The sequence below is a fragment of the Macrosteles quadrilineatus genome, unplaced genomic scaffold (assembly GCF_028750875.1).
Source record: "Macrosteles quadrilineatus isolate MER2022 unplaced genomic scaffold, UCM_ALF_1.0 Scaffold_1__1_contigs__length_201487025, whole genome shotgun sequence".
Taxonomy (NCBI): Eukaryota; Metazoa; Arthropoda; class Insecta; order Hemiptera; family Cicadellidae; genus Macrosteles; species Macrosteles quadrilineatus.
The window spans coordinates 59,932,030-59,953,550 of NW_026542594.1; the positions used below are offsets into that span (position 1 = coordinate 59,932,030).

A 21,521-nucleotide genomic window follows, 5' to 3' on the forward strand; every position below is an offset into this window, starting at 1 on the left:
CTTCAGCCGATCAATTAACCTCTAATTTAATATAACAGATTTATTTCTCAGTAATTGTTTTTGTTTTTTTTATCATGTAATATTCTTATGTGGGTTCTAAAATTCAAAAAAAAGAGTTTAAAATGTGTGAAAAAATTAAGTCTTTAGTTGAATGTTTAAATGGAATACAGCATGTTCTAGCAGAAGATGTTGTAAACCGCTTTAATTCACAAAATGCATCCTACTCGCATGCGGAACAATAACAAGTGTATTATGTTCTGTCATTTCCTAATTATTTATATGCTATTTACAGAAACCGAGGAGGCACTTGCAGATTTAGCAGCTGGAATACAAGACAACAAAGGGTAAATATAATTTTTTTATTTATACCTTTGGCAAAGTGGGAAATAATGTAGACTCCACGTCAGTGACCCTCACTACCAGCAGAGATGGTTAGGATAATCCCTAGACCGGCCTTATTTTTGCTTCATAAGTTATTTTAGTTACCACCGTTAATCAAACTGTAAATTTTAAGTTGCAATTTTGAATTAAAACAGTAAACACATACAAATAGGTACTTCTTACAATTCGGCTACATTCAAAATTATGGGTACCAATTACCAAACAAGCTATGATTTATTAGGCCCACCTAAGTTTATCTTTACAGAAAAGTAATCTAAATAATTGTTAACAACCTCCTGACAATTAGAATAAATAGAAACAATGTGGTTCTAGACATGTTTTAATGCAGGAACTAAATATTTCAAAACAGATAGGTACTAAATAATTGCATAAGTTTGTTTGACTGAATTTGATCATGGTCAGGTCAGTATGCCACTGACCTGACCATGATAATTACTGGTCATTAGTATAGAAATTCGGTAATTCAAAATCTTGAAATAAACCCGCCGCAGCAAGCCTGCAGACTAAGTGAATGTCTATTTGTCTGATTTTTACTCACATATTTCCATAAGCAAGACATGTTTATTTCACATTTAAATAAATATAACATTAGATTTCACGAGTACTTAGGTTTGCTGCTACGGGGAAGGTAAAAAGTGTTTTCGTTCAAATGTTAATATTATAGGATGAAATAAATACATTTGCCAAATTTGATCAACATACATCCATAAACAAACTAGCCACAACAGTTTTCTTTTTCCCCTTAAGAATTATAAAGGAATCTCAAATGTACAGTATTTTAGCGAATTTCCCATATAGGGAAAAAGCTATTATACAGTAGTACTCATGGTAAGACCTGGACCCGGGAGCAATTTACTTTTTGCTTTGAGGTCCCTAGAGGCAAAAAACACCATCCGTTCAATTTCATATATATATATATATACCAAATTTCATCAAATTTGGAGCAAAAATTGTAGAACTTAAAAAAATAAATAATTTAGTATATTAAAGCGTTACTATGCGCCTAGTGGTTACGGGATAAATTAAAAAAATTGTAAATTTATAATTCCTATGTTATTCTTATGGAGAATAAGTAAAGTGTTGTAGTTTGCTTGTTTGTTTATGAACATATTTTGATCAAATTTGGAAAACGCATCCACTAAACTATTAACACTTGACAAAAAAAATACTGTTTTACCCTCCCTGTTGCAGCAAACCTTAGTACAGTAAGAGTCTTCATCACCCTGCGTTTTGGGGATATGACCTTGGGGGAATGTGTTGAGGACAGGTGGGTAGCGCCGGGTCATTATGCGCGCCATTCTGAAAACATCGTAAGCACATGACTACTAAATCGACACGTCGGTGATTCATCTGCCGCCTGAGCTAAGTTTTGTAAAAGGCTAGTAGCAAAGTAGCCTCTGACAAAACATGTAAATTTCGTCCCTCGTTTCGGAGGCCGTTTTTCAACAGATTTTCTTGAAATTTGGTAACAATGTAGTTGAATAGTTGTATTAGAGCTCTTATACCTCAAAAGGTTGAAAATGAAAAAAATATTAGTTTTATCAGTGTCTAAAATTGACTCAATTTACGTTACTTTAAGATTTTTTTGTACTTATATTATTGATTTTATTGGATATATCATGTATGAGGGCCCTAGAACCAAGATTAATCTGTAAGGGACAAAAGTTATAACATTATATCTTCACACATTCCACCCAGAGCGAGGGACGTCCAAGGCATGTTTTTATTGTTTTCGCAGGGGTGAAGAAGACTCTTAAGTAGGGAATAAATGTGATATTTTTAAGGAGATATTTTAGTGTAAATCCAATCAGGCGAATGGAAATCCGCTTAGTCTGCAGGTTTGCTGCGGCGGGGGTTTTATTATTTTTTCCATAGCCTTTAATTTCACAACAATGCTCACACAATTATTTTTATAAGCTCTACTTGCTTGATGGTCCTATTGAAAATTGGGCATTTCCATGTTTTAAGGGGAACCATTTGAATAAACCAATTTTTGAAAATTTTAAAACCCCATAATACCCTGTCCCATCACCCGATCTTGCTGGTTCACGTCAATTTTATCCCGCTCTACACCTTCAAGCCAAATTTCATAAAAATCTGACCAATAACATGAAAATGAAAAATTAAATCGGTCCCAGGCTTAGGTATAACCGTGCCACCAACGGTAATATCATTGAGCATTGTTGTGAAATTAAAGGCTATGGAAAAAATAATAAAACCCCCGCCGCAGCAAACCTGCAGACTAAGCGTTAGGCGCACAATAACGCTTCATTATACTAAATTATTTGTTTTTTTTAAGCTCTACAAAATGGTTTGGAAAGAAATTGTGAAATTTTGTGTTTTTAGGGTCAAAAATGGGAAAACCCTATTTTAACCCCATAAAACCCCGTTCCCATAGTCCAATCATGCTGGTTCGCGAACTCGTTCGAATTAATGTAGGTTTACACGTTTATACCAAATTTCATCAAAATCGGATCATTTTTGCTCGAGTTATCGTGCTAACGGACATATATATATACCATATATATATATATATATTCATATATATATATATGAATTTGAACGGATGGTGTTATTGGCCTCTAGGGACCTCAAAACGAAAAGGTCTTACCATGAGTAGTACTACGGTAATAGCTTATTCCCTATATGGGAAATTCGCTAAAAAACGGTATAGTTTTGCAAATTGGCTTAAAATGACAGTTAACCCATTGGGGAAGGAATTAATGCGCTACCTGCAGCACCCTCTGGCGGCAATAAATTTTACCGAATTTGTAGACTTTTACTCTAACTGCTATAGAAAGAAAACCTTAGGTAATAAATTAATAATTCTTTCACCATTTTGTTCACAGTAAAATTGTCTACAGAAAAGTGGTAATTGGATAGTCAAAGTTCTAAACTAAAATATATATATATATATATATATATATATATATATATAAAGATTATAAAAATAAAAATTTTAAAAACAATATTTTGAAAGTAAACTTGATATACAAATTCCAAGATTAATCCAGACACCAAATAACACTACTATTATAAAGTTCAATCGATTCCCTACGTAGAAAAATCAAAAGTTGTGTACTTTTATAAGTAATAACATTTTTTTTTTATTGTTTGTTTACCTTACCGCAGCTGATTTTTGGTGATATTTGGTTTCCATGGCAACACACAATTGTTTGTTATTCGCTAAAATAAATGAGTAAATACGCAAATCAAGAAGCAAGATATTTATAAACATTATAATAGTAAGAAGAAACAAAAAGGGCGAAAAAAATAATAACTAAATAACTAATGGCGCTGCCTAGCGGTGACACGAGCGGCACTCGTAAGTCGGCCGGCGGGCCTGCAGCGGCCGTACGAGTAACGCTCGTAAGTCGGCGCCAATGGGTTAAGGCTCCTACTTTATTCTACCAAAAGTCTCCTAACATGATATTATTTCAGTTACTGTTTTGATGTAATTTTACTAATTAAAAAAACTACATTTTTAACCATTGTAACTTGGGGCCAATGTTTGTATATTTATTGGGATGATAATAATACTGTAAATTTACAGATTGTTGTATATGGATACAACAAACACAACACAAACATACAAACAGATAGAACATAATTTGGGACTTGTTCTGTTTTATTGGGTACCGGTATTGCAAACATAGGAAAATTATAATTAATTTTTATAGCCCCAGGATTGCGTTTTATGACTAATTATAAAAACATACCTTGTCAGACAATCCTTGACATGTTTTGTAGTGTCGAAAATAGCTTGCTACATGTTTCGGTGGTTCTTCAATTCCACCATCGTCCGGCACACAAAAGGATCCACTTCTTGAGGTGTCGTCATGGAGTTGTTACACACATTTAATACAAACACAAAACAAGAAACGATTAAATACGGTAACAGATAGGCCTTCGTGTTTTGTGTTTGTGTTAAATGTGTGTAACAACTCCATGACGACACCTCAAGAAGTGGATCCTTTTGTGTGCCTGACGATGGTGGAATTGAAGAACCACCGAAACATGTAGCAAGTTATTTTTGACACTACAAAACATGTCAAGGATTATCTGACAAGGTTTGTTTTTACCACAATTAGCCATAAGAAAATTACAGTAACCCAAGCAATGTAGCGACAAATTTCAAATAGATGATGTATTTGTATACATTGATGGTCACAGATCTCAACGATAAATCTAATTTCATGGTGGAATGGCCTCTGGATCGTCTGAATTAACTATATAGTGGTTTAAATTACCTTGTTACTGTCAAAACGATCCTTTGTAGTTAGTAGACTACAGCTGTTTCATGCTACGAATGGAGCACATCATCAGGTCAGAAGAATGTCAAGTAGTCTTCATATTCCTCGCAGTGGAGTTCGTCAAAAGTTTAATAATAAATAGAGAACAAAACACATAACACACGGAAACACGAAACATTTAATATTTTCCACGGTGTGTTGTTACCGTCGTCTGGTCGACCAATATTAAATGTTTCGTGTTTCCGTGTGTTATGTGTTTTGTTCTCTATTTATTATTAAACTTTTGACGAACTCCACTGCGAGGAATATGAAGACTACTTGACATTCTTCTGACCTGATGATGTGCTCCATTCGTAGCATGAAACAGCTGTAGTCTACTAACTACAAAGGATCGTTTTGACAGTAACAAGGTAATTTAAACCACTATATAGATAAATCTAAAAGCGAACCATAACAGATTGGTTTTGTCCAACGTCAATTGTCCAAAAATAAGTTGTACAGTCTAGTTTAGGTGGCAGCATAGCAATAGCAAAGCATGACACGACTACCATAATGGTGTGAACTGTGCTGCATAAATATCGCTTTCTTGAGCTTTACAGCATTCAGGATTCAAATGTCAAACCCAAAGACATTCTTGAAACTTTAACTGTTGACCTAAGAACAGGCTTGCATTTTCTGTAGTGTTGTAATATTTGCATACACTATGATTGTAACGTTGTTTCAGGAGCAGTTCTGGTGCAGATCCCTCCAACTACAAGTAACAAGCAACTCCCCACATCAATGTTACCACTTCACTGACATGTTCATCCATCCTATATATTTTGTTGTCATATTCTATTTGTTTTTCTGTACAGTTAAACTTTACTTTATTCTAGTTGAACAAAGTGTAGTTTATTGATAACTTGTGTTACATTCGAGTGTCATCAAATGAAACTCCCCTGTCACACGATATGAGTTTTTCCTCTCATGTATGTTTGGATGGTTGTCTTATCCAATACTTAAGCTATCCAACTTGTTTCATAGGAACTACGCTATACACGTTATAGACAAAAGCATCCAGCTATGATGAGCTTAAAGCCTCACGCTTAAAAACCTATTGGCTTTGTCCCATAAGATATTTCATATGACTTCACTTACTAAAAAGTAACATTGCAACAGAAATTATTTTTATAGAAATAAGTTGCAAATAATGCAAAGATGTGACAGAACGTATTTACAATAATATCTCAATATAACAAACAAAAAGAATAAAATTCCCTTTCAGAATGCCGCTTTATTCAGGGTGATTAAAGGTAATCTACCTTATTTGTGTATGAGTACTACTGACGCTCTTCATCAAAACTTACCTAAGACACCATAATTTAACACTGCAAAATATTTAGCATAAAATGCATCCTATGTGAACTAGACAAAAATATTTTTAATTAAGAAGTGAACTCATTATATTTACTAAGTATTATTTTATAGAAATAGTAACTTTTTAACTGTAAAAATTATATATATTTATACATATTAAAGGCTTAATTTTGTTTGTGCTAGATATTATTTTCTATTGTTGTCGATAGTTAGATAGTCTTTTGTTACCTTTTCATTTGTTACTGTTAATCTATTATAGTTTTTTTCTGTATTATAATAACAATATAATTGTTAAATTTATATAGCGTATGCTACTTAAAGTCAAAACAACAAAATACTGAATATTTGAAGTGTTGTTTAAGAATTTATCCATTGATGGATGTTTTTATGCTGGTAAAGCATTAATTGTGGGTGGCTTAATAATGTACAGTTTTAACATTTTGAATATGTATGAAAGTGTAAAAATGTTAAGCGTAAGTGTGCACTACGTAATAACTTGCAGCTTTTGAAGCAGGCTCTGGCCATTTTATAATCTGCCACTCATTGTCTTGTCCACTTTTTTATCTGACATTATTTCAACGGTATGATAAAACAAAAATGTAGTGTTATTTTTTGAAATATTTAACAAATATTTTTATTTTGCTTTTGTTTTATTGTAGTGCAATCATTGTTTGTAAGACTTAAAGAACGATTAAATACTGATAATTAGCGAGTGTTTTCCATCACCTGTTCATACTTTAACGGTAGGCTACCTCATGTTCTTCTGGGCATGATGAAACTGAGTGACATAGTTTTAAAACAAGATAGTTCTTCAAACAAAACCACAATTGGACAGTCACATTTTTTTATGTAGTTTAACGATTAGTAACAAACGATAGGCTAATTTAATAAGAATAAGAGTACCCTAAAGTATGCAGTGGGATCACCAACTAATCCCAAACGTATTGAGCCGTGTGCAGGGTTCAAAGTATACAGTAGGATGACACCTAAACCCAAACTAAATAAGCCGTGAGAAATTTGGACTCTTCAATGAGTATATTGTAGCATCACCACCTAAACCCAAATGTATTGAGCTGTGTGCAGGGTTCAAAATATACAGTAGGATCACACCTAAACCCAAATGTATTGAGCTGTGTGCAGGGTTCAAAGTATACATTAGGATGACACCTAAACCCAAACTAAATAAGCCGTGTGAAATTTGGACTCTTCAATGAGTATATTGTAGCATCACCACCTAAACCCAAATGTATTGAGCTGTGTGCAGGGTTCAAAATATACAGTAGGATCACACCTAAACCCAAATGTATTGAGCTGTGTGCAGGGTTCAAAGTATACAGTAGGATGACACCTAAACCCAAACTAAATAAGCCGAGTGAAATTTGGACTCTTCAATGAGTATATTGTAGCATCACCCCCTAAACCCAAATGTATTGAGCTGTGTGCAGGGTTCAAAATATACAGTAGGATCACACCTAAACCCAATCGTATTGAGCCCTGTGCAGGGTTCAAAGTATATACAGTAGGATCACACCTAAACCCAAACTAAATGAGCCGTGTGACATTTGGACTGTTCAATGAGTATACTGTAGCATCACCACCTAAAACCTCTTTGATGACTTTTTCATCATGATAGATGGGATGCAGTTGGGCGATATGCATTCCGAGTTATGCTGCCTTTGAATATCATGCAATTTGACTTCAAGGGGTCGACTTTGAGGTGTCTGTTCTCAAATTATTGAATACAAGAATTGTTTTTTTTTTTTAACAAAGCAATGAATTTCTATCTGTTCAACACTGTTGGAACTAAAAGAGAGAGTCATGTCGTCCGCGTATTGGACTATACATCCATTAGGTATTGCAAATTTCAAATAATTTACATAAGGAGGGAGCCGAGAATTGATCCCTGTGGGACACCGTATTTCAGACTGGTGGTATATGAAAGTACTCCGTTGACCAGTACTTGCTGGCAGTGGCAGACTCACCATAAGGCACACTAGGTACTCTTCTAGCGACCACATGGCCGGCGAGGTGGTTAGCAGTGAAGATGACTCACGTTCATGTCGGGCGGCCAGCACGGCAATTTTTAAAAGGAAATAACATTAGGGTATGTTGAATGTAATAGGTATATGGCTGCACCCACTACGGTAGGATGTCCGGCAACGTACACTGGCTGCTGAGGATCACCCTTCTTGAAAATTGGAATTACTTTGGCAGCTTTGAGTGAATTTGGAAATTTGCCATTATCAAAAGAAAGATTTATTGATTTGGTGGGGGAGCCACAATACCCTTGTGGCATTTTTTAAATATCAGTAGACATACCATTAACATCCATTGATTTCTTTGCCTTTAACTCAAAAATCTCTTTCTCCGCACTTCCCGTTCGGTTATGCTGGTCAGATACATCAACTCGGCTACGCTGGCCTGCCCAGTATTATATGCCGGGGGTGTTAGGCCAGTAACACTGACATTCACAGAAAAGCTATTTAAGACATTCGCCACCTCCAGCGACCTAGAACAGCCTTACCACCCACCTCCAGTTGAATTGGTTTTGAAATTCTAGCCGAGGGTTTTTTCTCGTTTATGATTGACCAAGCCTCTTTTGAAAAATTAACTGCACTTTTCAACCTTTTGTTTATTTTATTACTTCTTGCTGCCCTCAGTACCTGCCTGTATATTCGATTGTATGATTCAAATGATTTTATTGGCCATTCAGTTACATACAAACAATAGGCTACGTCAAACTAATAATAAATAAACATGTCAAACTTCTTCTTGCACTCTTGACTAACAAGATTAAAGGCTGAAATGAACACATGCAGGAGCTCACTCATTGAATTGTAAAAGGTTTTAAATTCAATGCTGTTGTGGGTTTTTAACTGCCTCTACCGGTAATAGACCTTTAGTATTTCTCTTGACAGCCACGCGTGATCCAGGTGGGTTTTCCTAACTTGGGTTTTTAATTAGAATTTTTTTTGGGGACAACAACGATCAAGATGACAATTGATACAAGCATTTATTGAATTTAAACATTCATTTTTAAATTTAAACATTCATTTTTACTTTCTCCCCCTATACCAGAGTATATGGAGAAAGTATTGTTTTCGTCAAAATTCTAATCCATGGTATCTCTAGGCGTTTTTTTCATTTTTTTTTGAAATTTTGATTTTTAATGGGGATTTTCCCATAAAAACCCATAAAAAACCGGAAAAATCGATTTTCGCAAAAATGGCCTGAACGATTTTGATAAAAATTTAGTATGTTGTAGCCCTTTAAATTCTGAACAAAATAGTACAAATCACATTTCTGTAAAAATTACGGTTCAAATTTATGGTAAATTATGTTATTTTTCCATTAAAAACCCGATAAAATAACAAAAAATAGGATTTTAGACAAAAATCCGGTTTGGATTTAACATAGTATGTTATGGTCCTTACAATTAATTTTGATAGTTTTTTTCATTTTTTAGAAATTTTTATTTTTAATGGGGATTTTCCCATAAAACCCCATAAAATAAAGGAAAAATAGGATTTTCCCAAAAATGGCCCGAACGATTTTGATAAAAATTTAGTATGTTATAGTCCTTTCTATTCTGAACAAAATGGTACAAATCCCATTTCTGTAAAAATTACGGTTCAAAAGTTATTGTAAATTATGTTATTTTCCCATAAAATAACGGAAAATCAGATTTTCCCAAAATTGGCTCGAACGATTTTGATAAAAATTTAGCATGTTATAGTCCTTTAAATTCTGAAGAAAATTGTACAAATCACATTTCCGTATATTTACTCTCACCGTTTACACATGATAAAGGTTGTTGACAAACTTATGGGAGAAAGTATGTGTCAGAATGCTGATACCGTTTATTTAATTTGAACTCCTTCTAACTAAAAGCACCAGCTTTATCTACATATCACCTTGCTGAGCAGAACAGGGTTAACAGGGCATTGAGCCCTGTGACAGTTGCAGTGTTTAAAGTATACAGTAGGATCACCACCTAAACCCAGATGTATTGAGCCCTGTGACAGTTGCAGCGTTTAAAGTACACAGTAGGATAAGTATAGGGTGATTTTTTTATTGGTGCGGTTTTTAAAACTAAATAAAAAAATGAAAAACAACCTGCATTGACATAAAAATGCATTTATTTGAACTACAGTGTCATGACATTAACGTTTAAAAATGATTTCTGGCATATGGGCTCCATTCCGTTTGCGTAGAAAGCCCAATCGAGAAGTCCAATTTTCGAATACTCTTTCCAGCAGCTGTGGTTGAATTCCGCCAATAACTCGACGAATGTTAGCTTCCAAGTCATTTAAAGTTTGTGGCTTGTCAGCGTATACTTGAGACTTAACATATCCCCACAGGAAGTAGTCTGTTGGCATGATATCACACGACCGTGGGGGCCAGTTGACACTACCTCTAAATGAGATGATACGTTCACCAAATGTTTCTGCCAAGAGACCAATTGTGTCATTTGCCGTGTGGCACGTCGCGCCGTCTTGTTGGAACCAGACATTTTCTAAATCCACTTCAAGTTCGTTTAGCTGAGGAACGAAAAAGTCCCATAACATTGCCCGATAGTGTTGAAACTTTAAATGACTTGGAAGCTAACATTCGTCGAGTAATAGGCGGAATTCAACCACAGCTGCTGGAAAGAGTATTCGAAAATTGGACTTCTCGATTGAGCTTTTTACGAGAACGGAATGGAGCCCATATGCCAGAAATCATTTTTTAAACGTTAATGTCATGACACTGTAGTTCAAATAAATGCATTTTTATGTCAATGCAGGTTGTTTTTAATTTTTTTATTTAGTTTTAAAAACCGCACCAATAAAAAAATCACCCTTTACCTAAATCCAAACGTATTGAGCTGTGTGACATTTGCAGTGTTTAAAGTATACAGTAAGATCACTACCAAAACCCACACATTTTAAACCCTGTGACAGTTGCAGTAGTAGAATTACCCAGTGCCGGATTTACCTCTGAATTGAAAAACAGGATTGAAAAAACATTTTTTTAGATAAAAAAATCATTTTTTAAAACAATCAGTTTGCCACGATTGCAGGTGACGATAATGATGTCTGGTCTCCGTGATTGTGGTCCGAGCGAGATGTTCACGAATTCGCCGCAGCCGCGGGTTACAGTGATGATGTCCCCTTAATGCATAGGAGATAATCACAATTACTTCCACGATCGCAAGGAATTTCCACCACAGAGGGAGGGCTGCTCAAGTAATTTGGCCTAGGGCCGCAAGTACCCTAAATCTGGCACTGGAATTACCACCTAAACCCTGACGTATTGAGCCCTGTGACATTTGCAGTGTTTAAAGTATACAGTAAGATCACTACCTAAACCCAGACATTTAAAAACGTTCGCTACTGAGCGTCGCATATATGCGACGCCGCATTCATTGCCACAGACCGAGGAATATATTTGAATCTTACACATAGACCGACTGTCACCTGGTTAACAGTACACCCAGACCACGGGCGAAAACCTGTAAAACAGTGATCATTTACATTGTAATACGCTGCAATCTTGTTTGTAAATAACTTATTCTTGTTTTTTTTTTGTATTTTTTATAACCTTTTGTAATGCTGCATATTTGTCACGCCCGGTCTACAGCGAAGAAAATACAGTAGTGACAGTTTATTTTTTTGTTTTGAGGTGAAAGTAAGTAAAAAAAAACAGATTATTCAAGAACAGTTTATGACTGAGCAAATATAAAAGCTACATAGGATAATGCAGCATACATACTCCATTCATACATACAGTGATGGAGATAAGTAAAGACCAGTTTTTCCAACTATCTTATGACGTCACCAATCATCATATCCACAGACCAAGCGACGCAGTTGTGTGTCAGACATCCCTGTAGACCACTGCAGAGGATTCAGTGTCTTCAAATAGACCGTTACAAAGATATAAGCATTTTAATAACAGTAACTGGGGACCAAGCTTTGCTCAGGTAAAATCATTAGTTTACTATGAAAGCAGTCTTAGTATTGCAGATATGTTAATCCGTAATCCATTCCCAAACTCCACACTGCTCGCATTTACTACTTCCTTCACCACTTCCTACGTCGTGGGCCTGTTTCCTTCCCTTCCCATAACATTTTAAGATTGCAGATACCTTAATTTAAACGTCATAAACAGTTCCCACAATCCGGACTACTCACCATTACCACTTCCTTCACCACTTCCCACGTCGCGGACCTGTTTCCCTCCCTTCCAATAACATTTTATGACTGCAGATACCTTAATCTAATCGTCATAAACAGTTCCCACATTACGGACTACTCGCATTTACTACTTCCTTCACCACTTCCTACCTCGCAAACCTGTTGCCCTCCCTTCCCATATCATTGATTGCAGATGCCTTAATCTAATCTTCAAAAACAGTTCCTACACTTCGGACTACTTGCCTTGACTACTTCACTCACCACTTCCTACGTCACAGACCTGTTTCCCTCCCTTCCCTTAGCATTTTAAGATTGCAGATACCTTAATCTTATCTTCAAAAACAGTTCCCACACTCCGGACTACTCGCCTTGACTACTTCCCTCACCACTTCCTACGTCACAGACCTGTTTCCCTCCCTTCCCTTAGCATTTTAAGATAGCAGATACCTTAATCTTATCTTCAAAAACAGCTCCCACACTCCGGACTACTCGCCTTGACTACTTCCTTCTCCACTTCCTACGTCGCGGACCTGTTTCTCTCCCTTCCCATAGCATTTTAAGATTGCCGATAGCTTAATCTTATCTTCAAAAACAGTTCCCACACTCCGGACTGCTTTCCTTGACCACTTCCTACTTCGCGGACCTGTTTCCCTCCCTTCCCATATCATTTTAAGATTTGCAGATACCTTCATCTAATTTTCATAAACCGTTCCCACACTCCAGACTACTCGTCTTGACTACTTCCTTCACCACGTCCTACGTCGCTGACCTGTTTCCCTCCCTTCCCATATCATTTTAAGATTGCAGATACCTTAATCTAGTCGTCATAAACAGTTCCTACACTCCGAACTACTCGCCTTGACTACTTCCTTCACCACTTCCTACGTCGCGGACCTGTTTCCCTCCCTTCCCATAGCATTTTAAGTTTGCAAATACCTTAATCTAAACGTCATAAACAGTTCCCGCACTCCGGATAGCTTGCCTTGACTATTTCTTTACCACTACCTACGTCGCGGACCTGTTTCCCTCCCTTCTTATAGCATTTAAGGATTGCAGATACCGTAATCTAATCGTCATAAACAGATCCCACACTCCATACTGCTACCCTTGACTACAATGTATCGAGTAAACTTCAGTATATTCTTGCTCAATAGTAATAACTGATGTTTTTCCTTTTGTACTGTATTTTGTTTTGCTAGTATACTGTGAATAGACAACTTACAAGTCTTTTGTTTACTTTTTCCTTGTTATTTAATTCAGCCAAGATGCGGTTACTTACCAACCCATAAGACTAATGTTAAAAAAATGTGACTTTCAGTTTCATTTTTCTACGTAATTAGATTTTTGTTGGCAGTTCTAACTGCAGTAAACCCGTTTTTAGGCCAGAAATAAACTATTTACCAGATTTGAAGAAAATAGTCGGACAAGCAAGCAAGCAAGCATATATACATACAAGCAAACATTGCTTGTATTAGAGTATAGGATTAGAACCCCGACGCAAATATGTGACGGCAGTCTATGGGTAGAAACCGGCCGTCGCATATGTGCGTCGCTGGTCCATCTGAATGAAAAATTTCGTACTATTGCAGTAGCAAACGTGACCCTCTGTGACAGTTGCAGTGTTTAAAGTATACAGTAGAATCACCACATAAACCCATACATATTGAGCCCTGTGTCATTTGCAGTGTTCAAAGTATACAGTAGGATAACTACCTGAACCCAAATGTATTGGGCCCTGTGTATGGTAGATGTGTAATACTGGGTACCATAAATTTAAAGCAGCAAATTCGATCAAACTGTGCCTCCCTCCATTGCAAATGCAAAGCTTGAGTATAACTGCAATAAGCATTTATATTTATATGGCAATCCCGTAAGAAGGATGGGTACTCTGCTACTAAGGTAAATAAATTAGATCAAAAGCAAATAATCATAATTTACTGAAGTTGTGTATGTACATTAATATACAGTGAATAGTTTCTAGTTTACATTTGTACATAGGTATCATTATGATAGATAAAATTCGATATACACATTAAAATGGTAAATTAATAAAAATAGCTTTTAAGTTTTATAATGTAAACATTAAAATTCAAAAATATTACGATAAAACTTGGACTTGATGACACATAACCTTGCTAACCTGATACATTACACATAACATGGTGTACATACATTACACCTTACAGGATTACCCTTATGAAGGATATAGTGATGAGGTACTACAATGAATCAATGCCAATTAAATGAAAATCCACTACCTGACCTATGAATAACCCAAATTAAAATGAACTTTAACCGGGATTCTAGAGTGTATTCAAATCAAATGCACTATCTTTATTTCCAAAATGTACTACTTTTCACCTATTTATAAAAAATAATAATTAATACAATTTTCTTTAGAAACCAACTGAATACTACTATTCTGACTTTAAGTAATAAATATGCATTTAAATATTTTCCGAGTTATTTATTGCATTTCACTTTATAAGAAAATATATTAGCAAGTTAAATTATGTTTACAAGTTGACCACAGGAAGGTAAATTAGGGACACTGTTCTAGGACAAACGATCAAATTAGTTCTAGCTGTAAATCAAAATTTGGCAGGTAGGCTATAGACTTCACTTACATCCAGCTTATTGAGCTAAACAATTATTGAAAAGGATTGTACCAAGTCCATAAACTATGGTTATGGAAGGATTTACATTTTAATGTTTATTCTACAGTAATACTTTAACACGTTCGCTACTGAGCGTCGCATATATGCGATGCCGCGGTCATTGCCACAGACCGAGGTATACGTTTGAATCTTACACATAGACCGGCTGTCACTTGGATAACAGTACACACAGACCACGGGCGAAAACCTGTAAAACAGTGATCATTTACATTGTAATACGCTACAATCGTGTTTGTAAAGAATTAATTCTTGTTTTTTTGTATTTTTTATAACCTTTTGTAATGTCGCATATTTGCGACGCCCGGTCTACAGCGAAGACAATAGTGAAAATTATCATAGTATTCTTGAAATAGACTAAACGTCGCATATGCGACAGTTCATTTTTTTGTGTTTTGAAGTGAAAGTAAGTAAAAAAACACATTAATTAAGAACAGTTTATAACTGAACAAATATAAAAGCTACATATAATAATGCAGCATACATACTGCATACATACATACAGTGATGCAGAAAAGTAAAGACCAGTTTTTCCAACTATTATATGACGTCACCAATCATCATATCCACAGACCAAGCGACGCAGTTGTGCGTCAGACATCTCTGTAGACCACTGCAGGGAATTCAGTGCCTTCAAATAGACCACTACAAAGATATAAGCATTTTAATAACATTAGAACCCCGACGCAAATATGCGACGGCAGTCTATTTTAATATCACTAGCCGACGCATATATGCGACGGCAGTCTATGGGTGGAAACCAACCGTCGCATATGTGCGTCGCTGGTCCATGTGAATGGAAAATTTCGTACAATTGCAGTAGCGAACGTGTTAAAGGCGACTAGATGTATTGCTAGATCTGGACCATAGTTTAACGGATAATTTTAAATTAAAATGTCTGTCAATGAAATATGTTTGGTTTTTTTTTTTTGTATTAGACTACATAAAGTAGTGTTGTTATAAAAGTAGCAATCAATACTACTTAAAAAATAGGATTCTTTATTACCTAGTCACATTTTTCCAAAATTGATAAAACTGATAAGGTTTGAGTTAGTACTTTCAATGCCTTAAATCAATGTACTGTAGGCGAGAGTTAAGAAGTCCTCTGAGCACTGGCCTATTCTGAAAATGCAGGCGCTTGCTACTCAATGGCTAGGCGCGCCAGGCGGGTTACTCATGTTCCACGCGGCAGTCAGGGCTCACATCCACTGTGTTAAAACCAAAAGAGCACCTGCAAATACCGCGCGGCAACATACAAACATTGCTCCATATCACTCTGGCTCAGAGGACTTCTTCACTCTCGCCTACAGTACACATGCATGCAAAAACTAAATAAATATGAAACAATTGACATGGTTGGGTATATCTTTATGTTGGTCTCGCTTACAGTTTTGTTGTGTCCTTATTATATGTAGGCCTACATGTATAATTCATTCACAGTTAATCAAAACAATAACAAAGTAACGGCAAATAATAAAACGATACAATACAAATATTTTTTTAATGATGAAAAAAGTAGATTTTTGGTTGTTAGGATTTAATAATACATTAGACTGATAAACGTGATAGGCTATTTTATAAAAAAAACTCCCAATAGTAGGCCACCGATATTTATAAGTAATACCATTGACTGTTGTTGTATTAATAGTCAAAGGTAATACTCATTAGTGTTTAAATATGTTAACAGCTTTCATGGTAACAGCTTTCATGGGTTTAGTAATTTTCTTTCAAGAAAAATATACTTTTTTATTCAATTTAAATTTGAATTATTGACAGAAAAATTGCTTGATAACTTATGCAACAGGTTTAGTTTTGGAAAATAGATTTTACTATTTTTTAAGGGTGAAAAACAGTTTATATTAATATTAACCATTAGCCCTATAACAAATCTTAGTTCATCGAGCCATGGATTTTTAAACTAATGATATGTTTTTCCAGGGCAGTCGCTCCGTATATTGGCGCCCGGGGTGGGATATTGTCAGGCCCCCCAAACACACAATGAGCTCTTGGTGAGTCGCGTAGCTGTCTGAGACATTATCATCGGCCTCCACGATTGCGGAAAAATCCTGAATACCTCCTGTGGTCACTAAAACGTCATCACTCTCTTCGGTGATTGCAACAAAATCCTGAATATATTCATCACTAACGGAAATATAGTCATTGACCTCTGTAATTGCGGCAAAATCAAGATTATCTCCGCAGTCATAAGAACATCATCATCGACTTCCGGGATTAAAGGTAAAATCCTGAAAAACGCCCCCAAAGACGCCGCTTCCAAGCCACCACTCTGCCCACGGCGGCCCTGCTTTTGACAAAAAATTGCAATTGACAAGTGGAAAACATTGTCCTGATCAGCATCGGTCATGATGATGTATGGATGCTAAACAATCCCAATGCGTTCAACAAATGCTACGTGGCTTCAGTGCTGGTGTCTGGGTGAAGAACGTTCAACATATCTGCCATTTTGTGCCTCAATACACTTTTGGCTTCCTTCATTTCAACTTCGCCAAGTTTCAGTTTTTTCTGAACCTAAACAAAATATTATATTAATTGGTGTTATAATGCTGAGATCTAAAATCAAACTAAAAAGTTACAAACAATTTACAAGCTTTTAATAGAAAACATTAAAAAACAAAAATATTGTTTAAAAACTGTTAACTTTCTCTTAACATCTCCCTGTAGATGTTATGTTGCAGAGCAAACATGCTCTAAAAGATACAAGCTCAAAAAGAACTATAGCAGAAGTATCATGGTGTCAGCTAGTATTGGGATATAAAAATAAAGGGTGATCAACTTAACTGTGCCGTTCAAAGGTTTATTGCGGACATTTTCCGGACATTTTCCAATACACAACGTTTCGGGATCTGGAATCTGATCCCTTCCTCAGGTAAAAAACACTTAACTAACACATTACAACTAACAATACACAAACACCCAACCTAAGTTGTAATACACTACAGAGGGTAGCAGTAAAAAAATATGCACTGTATAGCAGTCAAGTCATGATACAACATGCAAATAATAACCAAATCATCAAAATTTCCCATAAGGAAACTCATTTTTTCAAACGTAAACTCATTGAAGCCTCATACATTAAATTAGCAGACCAACCAATCAGTCAGTCTTCGGTCGAAATTAGGCCACTGTGGCTACCCATTTTGAACAAGGAACTAAAGGATGTTGGTAATAGAACCCTAACCAGTCGCAAAAGTGTTAGGAATCAGCCGATGATTAGGTATATTTTGTTCGATAGAATATGTAAAGCCAATCGTCCCTTTAAGATGAATACCACCACATAAACTTACACTAATTGTAGTATTGTTATGTTGATCAGAAAAAAATCTAGGGTTAAATTTGGTCAATGGGATGCCTTTACTTTACACTAATTTTGTTAAACCTTAACAAAAGGAGTATACACTTAGAAATATTAACTGGGTAGGGATGCTAATTTAGCGGTTTTGGCCAAGAACTAAGCTTACCTCAACACCTTTATTTGCATTTTCATATTATTTTGACGAAGACAATTTCCAAAATTCTAATCAGGGAAGCATTTTTTATGACCATTAATCACAAAACCAAAGCTACCTTAATATACCAGTATTTATTCACAAACAATTATATGTTTGCTGCTTTTAGCTGGGTTAAACCTATGGGGCGATTTAAATTATTTATTGAAAATAACATCAACAAAAGCAAACAAAGACAAACAACAAACTGTTTTTTACACAAAAGAAATGGTGTATGTATAGGGATATTATATTCTGACACATACATAATATATTTCTGAGTTTGTATGGATATTAAAATAATTTGTTTCATATTATCAAGTTTGTATATATTTATTATGTGTAAACTATTATAATGCATGATTTGTACTGACATGTCACATATTCATTGCTGATATTCAGCCTCTGTATTATGAATTTTTGTGATGAATAAATTGATTTGATTTGAATAATAATCTCTACCTAATTTAAAAATCACAGCCTCTTATATCCAAATCAAAAAATTCATTGATGTGGTATAAAGGCCTACTTTGAAGCCAAACATATAATTTACTGTTAAATGCATTGTCAGAAATACTTTGAAGTTCCAAGGGCAGTATGTTGAACAATTTGATTCCCAATGAGTTATGATAGTTATTAGTTAGACTTAACCTATTTTTTTGGAATTTCCAGTTTGCATTTATTTCTAGTGTTGTGTTTATGAATTTCATTTCTTTTGACCAATAAATTAACATTCTTTTTTATCAAAATCAGAACCTTATAGATGTATAAATTTATCACTATCAGAATCCCAGTTTGTAAAAATAATGGTCTACAGTGATCTAGGCTATCTGCACCTGATAAAATTCGGATAGCTTTTTTCTGTACTATAAGAACATGTTCGATTCCAACACCATTACCCCACACTATAAGACCATACCTAAGCAAACTTTCAAAAAAAGGCATAATATGCCATTTTTAAGTACTTATCTGATACAAGTTTTATTAGGTTTATCAGAAGGTAAATTACTATGGACAATTGTTTACAAACATTTTCAATATGAACTTTCCAAGAGAGCCTACTATCAATAGTAATGCCTAGTAACTTAACAGGTGAACAGTTTTCTAAATCTACATCCCTAAAGAAATTAGCAAATTACATGTTTTACTTTCATTTAAATACAAGCTATTTTAATTAAACCAATTGACAGTATCAGTAATTGAGGTAGTTACCACACGTTTAAGTTCTAAATTGACATCATTAACATTTAGTAATCTAGTGTCATCTGCATAAATAATAGTCTTACAAGTTAAGTTATCAGGCAAGTCATTCATTAAAACTAAAAATAGAATAGGCCCTAATACTGAGCCTTGGGGCACACCTTGGTTCACACAAGCAACATCAGAACGTATGCCATCCACCCCTACTATCTGTTTGCGGTCCACCAAATATGACTTTAATATTGAAAGCTCTCTGTTAGGATAGGAATAAACAGAATTAACACCCATTTTGCGGCATCGTAAATCGCTCCGCTATTTTGTTGGTTTATTTTCCATAGGGACCGGACGCCATTTCTGTTGTCTCCGTGTTTCCGATTGGTCGGCCATGTTGCTTCAGTCTCATTGGTGGAGTCATTGCAAACGGTGCTATTAGTGTTCCATTGTGTGAGCTGTTCACACTACACCTTTTATAGACTATAGTGTTTTGTGATTGGTTATTATTTGCATGTTGTATCATGACTCGACTGCTATACAGTGCATATTTTTGAATGCTACCCTCTGTAGTGTATTCCAATTTTGCCATGTGCTTCAGCCAAGTCAGTGGGGTAGGGCGGGGTCCGAATCTTAATTCGCCGAATCTTAATATTCTTCAAGTTTGCCTTGAAGAATATTAAAGCTTGGAATATTAAATCAGATAATGTCTGCTCAAGATAAACTTTAGTATTTTGTTTTACCAAAAGCAAGATATTCAACAACAAATACAACAATAAATTAATTAATCAATTGAGTGCAACTGCAGGTGGCCACCGTGCTGAAAAGACATTTTAAATACATATAAATTCATTAATACACACACATAACCATAAACCATCAAACAAGAACATGCACAATACTTAAATCTAACAAGGCTAAATAATCTATAATAAATATTCTCCGATGAGGCGCGACCACATCCAGGCACTCGTATACTCCTATTTTTTTTTTTTTTTTTTTGTCCTAGGACGCTAGGCACGAGCCTGGGGTTGTTTTTCACATTACTTCAGGCTAGACCTAGGGGTTGCGGCATTATCACTTAGATAAAATCCATTGGTGACTTGGCGGGAATCGAACCCGGGACCTCAGGGACTGAAGTCCCGCGCTCTAACCACTACACCAGCTCGCTCCCCATAGCACTAATAGTCTCACACACGCCTAGAGGTAGGGGCACTCAAGCACCGAGTGTCCACAATGTCTGGCTAGCCAAATGTTTATTTGATTATTACGGGATAAGCTGTGAGATCAGATGGTAAGATATTTTGGACTAAAGAATAAGATGTCAAATCAAATCAAATCAAAATCTCCTTTATTCATGAATGTACAAGTACAAAGAATAGAGTCAGTGAGTACTTATTGTCTATTCACAATATTTTAAATTGTAAAATTCCTCAAAGGAGTAAATTGCTTTTTCTACTAGGTATTTTTTTAGTTTAAAGTAAAATTTCCTACTATTACATTCATTTTTTATATCTTTTGGTAAAAAAATTATATATCTAAGGCCTCTATACACTGTGTTTTTTTTATAAAATTCTAAATTATGTTTGTTTTGTATAACATATTGTGCATTTCTGGTATTATATCTATTACTGGTAGGCCTACTTAGTTCTAACTGTATTTTTGGTAAATGGTGCTGCTTAGTATATTTTATTGTCTCGTATATATAAATTCCAAACACTGTTAGGATTTCCAAATTAGAAAAATTATACTTTACACTTTCAATCCAATTTAAACTTAGCATTAATCTAATAGCTTTCTTTTGTAACAGAAGTATTTGAATAAGGTTTGATTTTGAGGTCCCTCCGTACACACTAATTCCGTATGATATAAATGAATGTACAAAAGCATAATACACCAGTTTTAGAGCCGAAAGATCACAGACATAGGACATCCTTCGAAGAGCATACAAGCCTGATG

The 21,521-nt window shown here is 35.3% G+C and overlaps 2 protein-coding genes across 6 annotated transcripts in view; one reads left to right on the plus strand and one right to left on the minus strand.

Annotated features, from left to right (window-relative positions):
* The window catches only part of LOC128983229 (uncharacterized), a 68,815-nt gene extending 62,096 nt beyond the window's left edge, over positions 1-6,719 (plus strand). For all 3 annotated transcript variants that reach the window (XM_054402452.1, XM_054402453.1, XM_054402454.1), the window contains 2 exons: positions 293-344; positions 5,380-6,719. In XM_054402452.1, the coding sequence (XP_054258427.1) occupies positions 293-344; positions 5,380-5,416 (89 nt within the window). In that variant the 3' untranslated portion in view covers positions 5,417-6,719. The remainder of the gene's footprint in view (positions 1-292; positions 345-5,379) is intronic.
* Positions 6,720-14,135: 7,416 nt separating this feature from the next.
* Positions 14,136-21,521, minus strand: part of LOC128983232 (repetitive organellar protein-like) — a 133,463-nt gene continuing 126,077 nt past the window's right edge. For all 3 annotated transcript variants that reach the window (XM_054402458.1, XM_054402459.1, XM_054402460.1), the window contains one exon: positions 14,136-17,394. In XM_054402458.1, the coding sequence (XP_054258433.1) occupies positions 17,275-17,394 (120 nt within the window). In that variant the 3' untranslated portion in view covers positions 14,136-17,274. The remainder of the gene's footprint in view (positions 17,395-21,521) is intronic.